The 14,360-nt window shown below is 47.7% G+C and overlaps 1 protein-coding gene across 2 annotated transcripts in view; it reads right to left on the reverse strand.

The window, feature by feature from the left end:
• Positions 1–4,645: 4,645 nt before the first annotated feature.
• LOC101604872 (desmoplakin) overlaps positions 4,646–14,360 on the reverse strand; it is a 57,711-nt gene continuing 47,996 nt past the window's right edge. Inside the window, exons 21-24 of one of the 2 annotated variants that reach the window (XM_045136473.1) lie at positions 13,750–13,857; positions 13,073–13,171; positions 11,398–11,895; positions 4,646–8,539 (exon numbers count right to left, since the gene is read on the reverse strand). In XM_045136473.1, coding sequence (XP_044992408.1) covers positions 5,309–8,539; positions 11,398–11,895; positions 13,073–13,171; positions 13,750–13,857 — 3,936 coding nt within the window. In that variant the 3' untranslated portion in view covers positions 4,646–5,308. Of the gene's footprint in view, positions 8,540–9,600; positions 11,896–13,072; positions 13,172–13,749; positions 13,858–14,360 lie in introns of both variants that reach the window. The other variant, XM_045136472.1, reaches the window with a different exon arrangement.

Below are 14,360 nucleotides of genomic sequence, written 5' to 3' on the forward strand. Positions count from 1 at the left end.
TCAGGGTGGCCTCGAACTCACAGCGATCCTTCTACCTCTGTCTCCCAAGTGCTGGGATGAAAGATGTGCACCACCAGGCCTGGCATAAAGTTACAGATTCTTTTCCCAAAATGTGTTCTCAGAACATTTGTCTACGTGATTGTACTAAATAGTCAAAGTTCATAAAATTATCTAATATATAGTTCAAATTTTCCCAGATTCTTTACAGCAGTAACTGGTAACTTTCCTTTGATTATTTTGTGCTTGCATGTGTGGGTGTGTGCGTGCGGGTGTGTGTGTGTGTGTGTGTGTGTGTGTGTGTGTGTGTGTGTTGCAGCACAGCTTGTGTGGCAGGTAAAGAGCATCCTTATAGTGTTTGTCCTCTTCTTCTGTCTTCTTCTTGAGACAAGGCCCTCCTGGTCGTTTTGGCCATCATGTGTGCTCCAGTCTAGCTGGCCCGTGAGCTTCTGGATTCTCCTGGCTACACCACCCATTGTAGTAGGCATCCTACAATCACAGAGGGTGTGCCACTCTGCACCAGGCATTGTGTGGGTGCTTGAAAAGTGAACTCAGGCCAACAAGTTTGCAAGCAAGCACCTCTAAGTGCTGAGCCGTCTCCCTGGCCTTTGTGACTTTGTCCTTAGTTAGGCGCGTGGTAGGAAGAACGTGAGACCAGGCTGGGACGTGTCGTGACGACTGCTGTGACAGGTGGGCGTAGCTCCCTCTTCCGTGGAAGCTCTGTGTGTGACCAGCCAAAACTCAGCCAGATACGGTGTGTGCTCGCTCCAAGACAGGCCTGTCCTGTCTCAAAGTTTGCTGACAATTTTGAAAGCAACGAGGAGGAGGTAGGAAGGATTTGTCAGTTGATTCTACTGTTCTAGCCATTATGCTTTGTGTGTCATCATCTCCATTTCCTTGCTTATCTCACCATCGAATCAAAGAGTTTAAACAAATTTAGGTATTTTAATTTAGTATCATACTTCATTACCATAATTCTTCTTGATACTCAAATCATCCTAGATCTGGCCAGTGGAAGCCATGTTAAGTCACCCAATAGTCTTTGACATATACCCATTAGGGTCTGAGTATTAGGCTACTATTATGGACTGAACTGGGTTCCCTGAAAACTTCCCATTTTGAAAAGCCATAATGTGGCTGTACTGGAAGACAGTGTATTATTTAAAAAGGTAAATGATGGGCTGGAGAGATGGCTTAGCGATTAAGCGCTTGCCTGTGAAGCCTAAGGACCGCGGTTCGAGCTCGATTCCCCAGGACCCACAGTAGCCAGATGCACAAGGGGGTACACACATCTGGTTTGCAGTGGCTGGAAGCCCTGGCGCACCCATTCTCTGTATCTCTCTCTGCCTCCTCCTCTCTGTCGCTTTCAAAACAATAAATAAAAATAAACAACAAAAAAATAAAAAGGTAAGTGAGATTAAACAAAGGTGTAGGAGTGGGGCTCTAATTTTATTTTTTAAGTTGTCTTCATTTGAAAAATGCCACTCCACGCTCACTTGGGCAGCATGTATTCTAAAATACGGCACTTCCATGTGTATGGCTCGTGATCCACAACAGCTGAGACAGAGAACCAGCCCAGGCATCAACCAACAGATAAAGGGGGAAAAAACCTGATACACATGCTCAATGGAATTTTGCTCAGCCACAGAGACTAATTGAAAGCATGTTATTTGCAGGAAAAATGGAACTGGAAATGTTAAGCAAAATAGACCAGACTCAGAAAGACAAATGTCACATTTTCTCTTATATGTGGGATCTAGATTAAGAGTACATGTGTGTGAGTGTGTGCGTGCGCATATATGTATGTGTAAAACATGAACGTTGAAAAGGATTATGAGAGGAAAGAGAGCTAAGGAGAAAAAGAAAGTAATGGCGTACTGGGATGCGTGTGCCATGAATGCTGAGGAGAGTTTTGGCGAGGGGGGAGGCAGGGAGGAGGCCAGCGAGAGAGAAAGATGGAGAGCAAGAGAGGAGGAAAGAATGAAAAAAGCAAAATATAATGACATGTTTGTATAAACATACCATGAGAACACCCATGACCGAGGCTGGGGAGATTGCTCAGTGGTTAGGTGCTTGCTTGTAAAGCTTGTCCGCCCAGGTTCAGTTCTCCACTACCTATGTAAAGCCTGATGGGAATTCCTTTGTAACTGCAAAAGACCCTGGCTTGCACACACACTTAAATAAAAAAAATTAAATATTATGTGAGTTCTTTAAAAAAAATGAGAAGGGGTGGGGAGAAGACACGATGCCTACTTTCCTTGCCCTTCCTCTGTTTACGTATAAAAAGCTGTGAGCCCGTATGAAGGAGGTGGCCAGTCACAGACAAAAGGTTTTATCAGAAATCAGCCCTGACGGCCCCTCAGTCTTGGACTTCCCTCTTCAAAAACCGTGGGAAAATACATTTTTGTAAGCTACTAGGTCTGTGGTGTGTGATGGAAGCCTGAGGTGATGAAGAGCCTACTATACCAGCTCTATCTAGCACAGGAACTTCCTGTGTAACACTCCTCCTAACTGCCTCCCCCTCCCCCCAGAGAGAGAGAAGAAAGCATTTGCTACGGTAGTTTCCTTTTAGATTGCATGGGTTATTTTCTTTTCTTTTCTTTTTTTTTTTTTTTTTTTCCTTTGCGAGGTAGTTTCACTCTGGCCCAGGCTGACCTGGAATTCACTATGTAGTCTCAGGGTGGCCTCAAACTCACAGCAATCCTCCTACCTCTGCCTCCCAAAGTGCTGGGATTAAAGGTAGGTGCCACCACACCCAGCTTACGTGGCTTATTTTTGTACCATGTATTTCTCAAAGTGTGAGATCTATAGTTTCTGGTACAACAACTGACACACAGAACTTAGTATTTAGTGAACAAAATTAAAGTCCTTAATACTAGGAGAAAGGGCAAAGGAGACCAGGAGAGATGAGTGCTATGATAGAAAAATGTTCCCCTTTCATTGAGGATGAAGGTCAATCTTACCTTAAATACCAAAGCTCATGATCTGGTCTTACATCTCCTGTTGTACATGTTTAACGCTTCATTTGCTTTTCCATTTTCTGTCTACCCTGTTTGAGTGTATTAGTATGCACTGCTGACATATGGGAGTTGCCCCACCGATTGCTTTATGGGCCTGTCACTCCCTTCCAGAGTACCTAGGTCTTGCAGTCAAGGGGCTTGTAAACTCTATTGAACCTTGTACGTCACCCAATACTAGACACAGTAGATGTGCGTCTGGAAAGATGGCTCAGTGGTACTCAAGTTCTTGCCTGCAAAGCCCAATGACCCAGTTTGATTCCCCAGTGCCCATGTAAAGCCAGATGCCCAAAATGGCACATGCGTCTGGAGTCCATCTTCAATGGCTAGAAGCCCTAGAGTAACCATTTCTCTCTCCTTGCAAATAAATAAATATAAGTAAATGAATATAAAACATCTTTCCCTGGCTCATTGAGTTCAGCTTGGTCCTTTAATGGTGGAACTATATGGGGAGATTCTTGGGAAAACTTCAGCAGGCAGGGCCTGGCTAGAGGAAGTAGGTCTCCAGGGCCATGTCATAGGGGGTGGAGGGCTCTATCCTGTCCTACCCCGCACCTCTCTCCTTCCTGTCCACCACCATGAGGTGCCCTCTACTATGTGTACCCACTGTTCCACCCCCCCCCAGAAGCCATGGAGCCAAGAACTATGGGCTGCAACCATGAGGCAGACAAGTGGTTCATCTCCTTAACTTTTTGTGGGTGAGGGGAAAAGTGATACGTAGTAGGTATTGCATCGAAGTTTTGTTTTGTTTTAAACTTTTTCGTTTATTTTTATTTTATTTATTCATTTGAGAGCAACACAGAGAGAGAGAAAGAGAGAGAATGGGCACGCCAGGGCTTCCAGCCACTGCAAACAAACTCCAGATTCATGCGCCCCCTTGTGTATCTGGCTACCATAGGTCCTGGGGAATCGAGCCTCGAACCAGGGTCATTAGGCTTCACAGGCAAGCGCTTAACCACTAAGCCATCTCTCCAGCCCTGCATCGAAGTTTTTAATGACAAATGTCTGAATTTTATTAGTTCTCTTGGGTCCGTTGGAATAAGCTCACAGTTTATTGTTCTTCATGAGAACCAAGAACCATTTCAATAAATTTCAAGGACAATTCTTTCCTTCTGGGGGACAATGAAACATGGAAAGGAATCATAGCCATTGGATGATTTTTTCAGTACCATAATGCTAATTCTGCTGATAATTGTTGGAATTCGCTATCCAGAATAAACCAGACCAGGGTTTTGACCTCTGGAATGGCTTATTAGCTCTTTCCAATGAGCTACGCTGAAAGAACAAACTTCAGAAAGCTTCCTTTTGTTTGATTTTCTTGTTTATTTTTGTTTTGTTGAGGTAGGGTCTCTCTCGAGCCCAGGTGGATCTACAACTAACTCTGAATCCAAGGCTGGCCTTGAACTCACAGTGATCCTCCCACCTCTGCCTCCCTAGTGCTAGTATTAAAGGCGTGCAGCATTGCATCTGGCAGAAAACTACTCTTTAACAAGAATTCCAAAGTAGATTTAATCATTTTTCTTATTAGGTTTGATAGCGAACAAATTATCTTAGTCCTATTTTATGATTTATAAAAGTCAGCTGCCAAATGCCTCGTGTGTATAAACATTATTAAATCAAAACACAACAACTTCCAAAGTCTAAAACTTTATTGCCAGAGCAGTAAACTCCACAGACACCTTTTAAAAGCACATTTGCAATAACAAGCAAAATAAACAGAAAACTTTGAAGAAAAAGATTCCTGGTATCACGGACATAGTCAAATGAATACCGAACCAAACAACAGCATTGAAGAATATATGAGTTATACAATCCATATTTTTAAACTAAAGAAAACGGGGCAAAAGCTTGGGTGGGGGGACAGTTTTCTCCTAATACAGAAAATGGAAATATTTAGACGAGACACAGAATGATGGCCAAAACACCAGGGATGAGTTTAATATCTATCTCCAAGAAAATAAATCTACCTTGTAGGTCAAAAACAGCTTCAGGAAGAACTGACCCAAAATCTAAACACACGAAGAACCAAATTCGAAATTCAATTTGTGCTATCCTTACAAGTGATTACCACCTCACATAAACTATACAGAAGTGTACTACATTCCTTATGCTAAGCGAAAAGTTTAGAAAGTCAGAACAGCCTTTACTATTTGATTTTGACCTTGGCTACGTTTTAAGCATAAAAAATTCTATCGCTACACTGCAAAGCACCAGGTTTTCTTTTGCTGGCATTCAAGAAAGTAGAAATTCCTGTCGACGACGCGAGAGCTGGGCGGCCTCGGCTCTCTCAGTGACTACGAGTGCCCGATGGAGCTGCTGCTGAACATATAGGAGTAGGAGTAGGAAGAACTCCCCGTGCCATCGAAGCTTCCTCTCCGAGACCCGCTGCGGGAGCCCGAGCGCGAGCCGGACCGGGAGCCTGACCGAGAGCCCGAGCGGGAGCCTGGGGCCGAGGACACGTTGTAGGGGCTGGGCAGGCCCTTGGAGGACACTGAGGCCGCCTCCAGAAGACGTAGCCCCGTGATGTCTTCCACCATGGAGCGATTCATGGCATCCTTGTAGGAGATCTTCAGTTTCGTCTTGGGACAGGTGAGGATCTTGGCATAGCTGCTGATGTCCTGCAGCCTCTGGGCCGCCCGGCCGTCAATGAAGCCCTTCCGGATGGCTTCTTCCGTGCTGATCCTGCCATGCACTTCTGGGTCCACGAGGCCCCCGGTGAGGAACTGGAACTCCAGGAAGCGCTGGCCGGCCTCATAGGGGAGCCACTTCTCCTTCACGGCCTCTGCCGCGGACATCTTCTTCTTTCCTTTCACACCTTCAAAGCCGATGAAGGCCTTCTGGGCAGGCTTCAGCCTGGTGGCCATGTCTTGGTCGATGAGACCCTGGGTGACTGCATCCTGAAGGGACAGCTTCTGGCCGGTGGTAGGGTGGATGATGCCTCCGGTGCAGGCCTGGGCCTCCAGAAGCCTCTGGCCCGTGATGCTGTCGACGATGCCCCGCTCTATCCCCTCGGTGATGGAGATCTTCTCCAGGTTTTCTGTGTCAAAGATGGCCGCGATGGGGCTCGACTCCTCCAGAGGGTCGGACAGAGAGCTGCTCCTGATGGTGAGGTTCCTGACGCTGGAAACGGTGGAGATCTTACTCACGGACTCGTGCCTGGAGCTGCTGAAGACGTCATCACTGACGCCGCTGCCGTTGTTCCCAAAGCCGTTTTTCAAGGAGACCATGTCAGCAAACTGAGTGAGGCTAAGGCTGCCGGAGCGGTACTGGTCAAAGAACTTCCGGTCAACCAGGCCCTTGTCGATGGACTCTTGAATGTCATACTGACTGCCTGTCTTCCTGTCCACCAGGACCACCCTGGTGGAGCCGTCTGACCCGGTGATGGTGATCTCTTCCCACTCACACTCCTGCTCGCACAGTTCTTTGAAGGTTTTGTAATCGATGAGGCCCTTCTTGTAGGCCTCCTGAACAGACATCTCCTTATTGGTTTCTGGGTCCACTATGACCACGCGACGCTTTCTGAGGGTGTTCTTTTGCGATGTCTGCACCTGTTTCTTCTTCTCTTTCAGGGGCAAAAGACAGAGCCCTGTTTCTTCGTCTTTGATGCATCTTTCTTTCAGCTGCAGGTAGGTGAGATTTTCTTCAGTGTTGGGGTCAAAAAACCCTTTGGTATCATCACTTGGATCTGACAGAATCTCACTCAGCTCCTCGTTAAAATAGCCCCGCTTATACGCCATGTCCACGGGCAAACGGTGGCTCTCTTTTGGATCAATGATCCCGCCAGTAGCGATCTGCGCTTCCAACAAGCGAATCCCATGGCCCTTCTCGATGAGTTCCTTGTTCATTGCTTGGAAGAGAGAGATGATGTTTCCGGTCTCTGGGTCGTTATAACCAGTGACAGCTCGTTCTGCAGACAGAAGCTTCTCTTTGAACTCGATGCCCACCAGGCCTCTTTTGTAGGCTTCCTCCACAGGCAGCCTCAAGTTGCTAACGGGATCCACTATAAAGCCAGTAGCGGCTTGGGCTTCCAGCAGCTCCAGGGCAGTACCGGGTCGAACTAAGCCAATCTTCATGGCTTCATAAATGCCAAGCTTTTGTTTCGTGGTCTCGTTGTAGATGCCTGCGATGCAGCTCGAGCCTTGGAGAAAGTCCTTAATTCTCTCACCAACTTCATCATAGGAAATCTGACCGGATTCCAGTTCATTCACAGTAGATGGTCTCAATATTCCAGAGTCGACCAGCTCAGTGACGGTCACAGGTTGCCGGATCCCCTGAAAGGACATGCTCCTCTTCTGCACCGACAGCAGGAGCAGGCCTGTGTGCGGCTCGATTCTGCATCGTTCCCTCAGCTGCGCGTAGCTGACTTTCTTCTTGGTGACCGGATCCACAAAGTTCTTTTGACTGTCTCGGGGATCATTCAGAGAGCGATACAGGTCTCTGTCGATCAGCCCGCGGGCCACAGCGACATCTTTTGGCAAAAAGACACTGTTGACAGGGTCGACGACACCCCCAGAGGCGAGCTGGGCTTCCAACAAGCGCATTCCGGTTTCTCGATCAATTAGATTCTTCTTGATGGCTTCCGAAACAGATACTGTCTTGCCCGAAAACGGGTCATCGAAACCGGTGACGGCTTTCTCCGCTGTGTAGATCTGCTGGCGGTCGTCGAAGTCGATGAGATCCCGAGCTATGGCACTGTCGACCGTGAGCTTCTCATTCCGATGGGGATCAATGATCCCACCTGTGGCTGCCTGGGCCTCCAGCAGCATGACTGTGGATTCTGGGGTGATAAATTTCTTTCTCTTGGCCTCTACCAAAGAGTATTTTTCCTTAGGAGAAGCCGAGGCGCCGGCGATAGCCCCTGCACCCCGCAAGAAAGGCTGGATTTCAGAAGCGACCTCTTCCACCGACTTCTTCCCTTGCAGCAGCCTGTCCAAGGTTGTCTTGTCAATCAGCTGGCACTCGTAGAGCTGCATGGCTGTCACCTTCTTCCGGAGCCCGTCAAACACCAGCTTGGACGAGTCCACAGTCCACTCGTACTCGGTCTGGGTCTCGCGGTGGGCCCCGTACGGGCGCTGCCGGAGCCTGTCGATCTCTCTCTGGAGCCGGCAGCGCTCTGTTTCCAGCTGCGACTGCGTCTCCCGGGAGGAATCCTCCAGCTTGCGCCGGCAGCGCTCCTCAATCCTCTTGATCTCGGCCTGGAGTCTCTCAATCTCACTCCTGAGGCTGTTCTTCTCCCTCTCGCTCTTCTCTCTCTCCGACTCGATCTTCCGGATGGCCTCCTCCTTGCGGGAGTACTGGGTCTTCCACTGGTCCAGGTCGTTCTGGATCTGCTGCTTCTCGCTCTCCAGGCGCTGCTTCACCCTGCACTCGGCCTCCAGCGTCGCCTTGGCCCGAGTCAGCTCTTCCTCCAGCCTCTGCAGTCTCGCCTTGTCTTGCTCCAGGACCTTGATCTTCACCAGAAGGCTCTCTCTCTCCTGAACCACCTGAGTGCACTGACTCTTTGATTCCTGAATCCTATTAGAAGCCTAGAATTTAAAAGAAAGAAATGGGAAAGAAAACACTTTTATCATATCACAGGGCCATCGTAATTTAACTTCCTTTCCTGCATCTTTAAAAAAATTCTTTACCTATTTTTTTCTTCCCGTGCTTTCCCTGGATATACTTTTAATTTGTTACCTTATAAATTCATGAAAAAAAATGAAAACGTATATTGCCACCTTGATAAATGGCTTAATACTTACTGTTTTGGGGGTGGGTCCCATAGAAGGAACTAGAAGTTGTAGACCTACCTTACTTTTAATAGTAATTACAGTTTGAAAATATATGGGGAATTTTCTTCCAAGTCAGCCTCCTTGCTATGCCTACATCTGTCACAGCTATACTAACATATTTAGTAAAGCAATATAAATATGCAAATATACACACACACATGCACACCCAGCCCCGCACAAATATTGTCTATATCAGAAGTTAAAAGAAATTGTTTTAAAATTAGGGTTTGTTAAAGAAGAAAATAAACAGAAACATTAGTATTGTGATCAAAACCATGCAGAAAAACCATCTAAGCAAGATGGAAATGGTAATTTAAAAATTGCATAGAGACATGCTTAATAGTTTTCACTGAGGAAAACGAGCTAAAAATTTACAGCCTGGCTCATGAAATAAGAATTCCCTTCTATTTCATTTATGTTAAATTTTGATTCTGGGACTTGAACTTGGCACCTTATACATGCTAAGCACATGCTAATCCCAGTCAACAATAGCCCCCGCTGAGAGCAGTCTTGTAGAAAGGAGCGTGGCACATCCCTAGGAAGTGATCTTAGATGTTTTTCTTATGCGGAAGTTCTTAAAAGCCGTGCTAGACACAGGTTCCGAACAGACTGGCATGTGATGCCATGGCAGGACAGAAAGATAAGGGCACTGACATTATTCTAAAGCGGTTGTCTAGATTTTGACAGGGAGTAAGTACTTGAGCAGTAAAACAGAAAAATTAGGCTTTATGAAAGCATCAAGAGAACAGTTCAGATCAGAGGTGGAGTGAATTATTTGAGAAACAGTGAAGCAGTGATCAAATATTTGTGAATACCTCTAAAGCCTGCTTTTGGAATTTCTCAATTTCCTGTCTCAAATTTTCCCTCTCTCTTTGTAAATCATTAATCAGGCCCTGCAGTTCCAGGGTCCGGTTGTTGCTGATCTGCAGTTGGCTCCGTAGCTCCGAGATGGTTGCGTTCTTGCCGCTGTCCGCCTCGCTCCGGCCCCTCCGCAGGTCGTCGTATTCCAGCCGCAGGTTCCGCAGCTCTTCCTCCAGCATCAGATGCTCCTTGGTCAAGTTCTCGGTGAGCGACTGCAGCCTCTCGATCTCGATTTTGCTCTCGTTGAGGCTTCTGCTCTTGTCTTCTATGGCCTTCTGGAAGTGTTCATTCCGCACGTGAGCCTGCTTCACGTTGTCTTGCTCCTGCAGCAGCTGCCTCCGCAGGGCCTCGACCTCCGCGGAGAGCCGCCGCAGCTCCTCCTGGGTCCTCTGCTTCTCCCGCACGTGGCCATCCAGCACGTCCCTCTGTTGCCGGAGGTCGTCCTCGCTCCTCTTCTTCACGATGGACGCCTGCTCCAGCTGCTGCGTCAGGCTGGTGATCTTGATGGCTTGCTCTTTCAGAGACCTCCGCATGGCCTCCAGCTCCTCCTCCAGCCTCTTCCTCTTGCAGGAGTCCTCGGACGCCGACCTCTTCAGCCAGCTCAGCTCCTCCTCCGCCTTCTGCTTCTGTAGCTGCAGCTCCTTCAGGGAGCCCTGGAGGCGGCCGAGGTCCTGCTCCTTCACTGTCCGCTCCTGGGACACCCGCTCGTAGTCGACGCGCAGCCGCGACAGCTCCTGCTCCTGCCCCCTCAGCTTGCTCACCGTCTCGGAGGCGCTGCTGTGAGCTTTCTGCAGCTCAAACTGGGCCCTCTGCAGTTTGGCATTTTCGTCCTCCAGGCATTTGCGTTCACTGCTCTCTTTCTCCACCAGCTGTTTCAACCTTTCGATTTCTTTGTTTTTGTCCTGGATCGTCTTGGCAGCGTCGTCCAGGGACTGCTTGTACCTCATGCTCTCTTCCGTTCGCATCTGAGTGACCTGCCGCAGTTCGATCTCCAGCTGCTGCTTCCTCTGGGACACCTCCGTGCCGGTGGCTTTTTGCTGCTGGACGTTCTCTTCGACCCTCCTGAGACTGTCGGTGGTCTGGGCCAGCGTGCTCTTCAGCCTCTTTATCTCCTCGGCCAAGCTCCGGTTCTCCCGGGTGAGACCGTCTATCTGGGCGCGGTAGCCGCTGGTGTCCTCTTCCTTCTGCATGGTGAGCTGGTGGATGGTGGTCTTGGTGATGTTGATCTCGGTCTCGAACTGGTTTCTTAAGCTAATGATCTCCTCATCGTAACTGTTTCTTACCTTGCTCAGTTCATTTTCGTATTCCCAGCGGCGCTTGGCCTCTTCCTGAAACTCGGCTTTGAGTCTTTCGATCTCCTTGTTTTTGTCCTGGATGGTCCTGGCGGCCTCCTCCAGCGACTGCTTGTGCCTGGCGCTGTCGTCCGCGCGCTGCTGGACGGCCTGCCGCAGCTCCGCCTCCAGCTGCTGCTTCTTCTGCAGGAGCTCCGAGCCGCAGGCCTTCTGCTGCAGCGCGCTCTCCTCGGCCCGCCGGCGCTGCTCCGAGGCCTGGAGGATGCTGTCGTTGAGCCGGACGATCTCGTCCTTTAGGTCCCGGTTCTCCCTGGAGAGCCGGTCCAGCTGGTTCCTGAGATTCTTGGAATCATCCTCCTTCTGCATGGAGATCTCCTTGATGGTGGTCTTTGTAATGTTAATCTCTGTTTCATACTTGTTTCTCAAATTACTCATCTCCTCATTATAGTGGGTTCTTACCTTTGCCAGCTCATTTTCATACTCTCTCTTCCGGGCGCCCTCCTCCTGCAGCAGAACCCTCAACCTCTCTATCTCGTACTCTTTCTCCTTGATGGCTTTCTCCGACTCCAGCTTCTGCCAGCCCAGGTTCTCCTTCTCGCTCTGCCTGGCCTTCTGCAGCTGGTCATAGTCGTTCTTCTGCTGGTCAAACCTGTCTTCCACGGTCTTCCTCCTTCGCTTCTCGTCTTCGATCTCGTACGTGAGCCGCGTGATCTTCTCGTTGAGCTCTTTGATCTGGGCGTAGCACTTGTCCAGGTTTTGCTTGGCCGACTTGCCGTCCAGCTCAGCTTGTCTCTTCAGCTCCTCCAGGCTCACGAGCTTCGCCTTGAACTGGGAACACTCGGCCTGGTATTTTTGCAGGTTCTGGTCCAGAAACTTGTTTTTGTTACAGTTTTCGGAGTTGGCATCACGGGCCAGTCTGAGCTCTTCTTCCAAAACTTCTATCTTGGTATTTTTCAGCTGGGGACATAAAAGCAGAAATAATGTTCAAGGAAACTACCTCACATTGCAAGAAAATATCAGCACCCCCACCTCCCTTGCCAACATACATTCTCCCTTCTCTTGATCCACACTTAGTCACACAAGCACATGCATAACGATAAAACTAAAGCTGCTAAAAATGCAAGAAATCTCCAAGAAATTTCAACGCCATTCTTCCATCTGCTGTTCGTCTGGCCTTAGGGAATGCTATAGCAACTTTAATTTCACTCTTCTCATTTGTGAACTAAGATAATTTCCTTCATGATCACCAGCTCCTATTGATCTGGGTGTGGTGCACAAACTTTGATCCTAGCTCACTGGAGGCTGAGACAGGAGAAGTACAAATTGGAGGGCAGCTGGACTACATAGTAAAACCCTGTTTCCAAAAGAAAACTTATGTTTTCATATGTGATGTTCCTTTTATTCAAAAGTTTCAAGTAAGCTTGCATATAAACTCAGTTCTAGTATTAGAAAGGAAAAATAAATTCAAAAAATAAATTGTAGCCCTTCCTCGTCACTCCAGGCTTTTCTCCCAATCGGCCTGACACTTGACATTCTCAGACATCTTCAGGGAGAACTGGTCTTTTAGCAATTTACTACATCATGTCTATTTTTTAGAGATCTCCCTCACCAAACCCAGAAAAATCAAGTCTAAATAATTATCAACGTGAAAGATTAAAAACCAACTAGTCTAGGATATACTTTTCCGAAATTTTACATAAAACGAATGCCCCAACCAAGCCCTAAATGAACTGCTGGGGCTTTGGTAAAGTGAGGCAGCAGCGAATGCAAATATTGTCTGTGGAGAGCGTACACACCAGAGTGTCACACTGGTCACACCGCGTGGTACTGGACACTCAGAGGAACTTCAGTCTGACCAGGGAGCTCCCAAATCCATGTTATAAGGACACAGTGATGACGCAGCTCTAGTCTGCCTTCTTTATTATTATTAGTTGTTTTGTTTTTGGTTTTTCGAGGTAGGGTCTCACTCTGGTCCAGGCTGACCTGGAATGAACTATGTAGTCTCAGGGTGGCCTCGAACTCACAATGATCCTCCTACCTCTGCCTCCCAAGTGCTGGGATTAAAGGCCACCACGCCCTGCTTTTTCTTTTTCTTTTTCTTTTTTTTATTGCTCTAAAGAAATGAGTAAATTACCTTCAGATCTTCCAAACTCTTCAGCATTTCACTCAAGAATCTGTAATAGTCTCCAGACCTCGTGAGCAGCTCTACATACCGAGCGTGAATATCAGCAGCCTTAGGGAAAGGCAGGAGAAAATAAATTTATGTGTGTGTAAGGATTATATTCAGAAACTGTAGCATGCAATGTAACCAACTGTGGTCCACAAAACAAGGAAATTGCGGCATTATAAGTTAAAGGGTCTCTTCTCATTCTGTCATGTGTGCTGGTTACAGAGTCTAGACATACAGCAAAACAGAGGGTCAAAGTCATTTGTACCCCTTCCTCATCATTCCAGGCTTTTCTCCCAATCCGCCTGACACTTGACATTCTCAGACATCTTCAGGGAGAACTGGTCTTTTAGCAATCTACTGCATAATGTCTATTTTTTAGAGGTCTCCCTCACCAAACCCAGAAAGATCAAGTCTAATTTCTGCAAAGACTCTAAGGTATAAATGACACACTGAGATTTCTGACGGTCAACTTCTAGGAGGTGTCATTTATCAGTGACTCACACTGGAGGGAGCCCCAGCTGCCGTGAGGCTTTTCCCAGTGGCTGTTCTGATGACAATAGGACGTGGGTGGGGGATGAGGGAAGGCAGATGGGAAACAGGGAGAAGAGAGGCAGAAAGAAGGTTTGAAAGGGTAGATTTACCTCTTGCAGAATCACCCCTGATGGGGACTGAACCATAGTCCTCTTGATAGGTATGTTCAGTAGAGTTTCTAGCCCTGAGGTGTATGATGCCAGCTGGAGTTCATAATCCTGCAAGTAACAGAGTGGAAGGAACATTTGTGAGGGTGTCAAGTACTGGTGCTAGGCCAGTACGCTACCACTGAGCTATACCCCAGCTCTTAGGAAAACATGTTTGTTTATTGAGACAGATTCTCACTCTGAAGCCCAGAACGGCCTAGAACTCACTATACAGCACACACTGACCTTGGACTCATGACAATCCTCCTGCCTCAGCCTCCAAAGTACTGGAATTATAAGCATGAGCCACTACACCTGGCTCAAAAAAAAAGGGGGGGGTTGGAGAGATGGCTTAGCTATTAAGGCATTCGCCTACAAAGCCAAAGGACCCAGGTTTGATTCCCCAGGACCCACGTAAGCCAAATGCACATGAGGGCTCATGCGTCTGGGGTTTGTTTGCAGTGGCTGGAGACAGTGACATGCCTATTCTCTCTTTCCCTCTTTCTCTCTGTCTGTCACTCTCAAATAAATTTAAAAAAATAAAAAAATTTTTAAAGACATTTTTTTGTTTGATT

This window comes from Jaculus jaculus, chromosome 17 (genome assembly GCF_020740685.1).
Source record: "Jaculus jaculus isolate mJacJac1 chromosome 17, mJacJac1.mat.Y.cur, whole genome shotgun sequence".
Lineage (NCBI taxonomy): Eukaryota > Metazoa > Chordata > Mammalia > Rodentia > Dipodidae > Jaculus > Jaculus jaculus.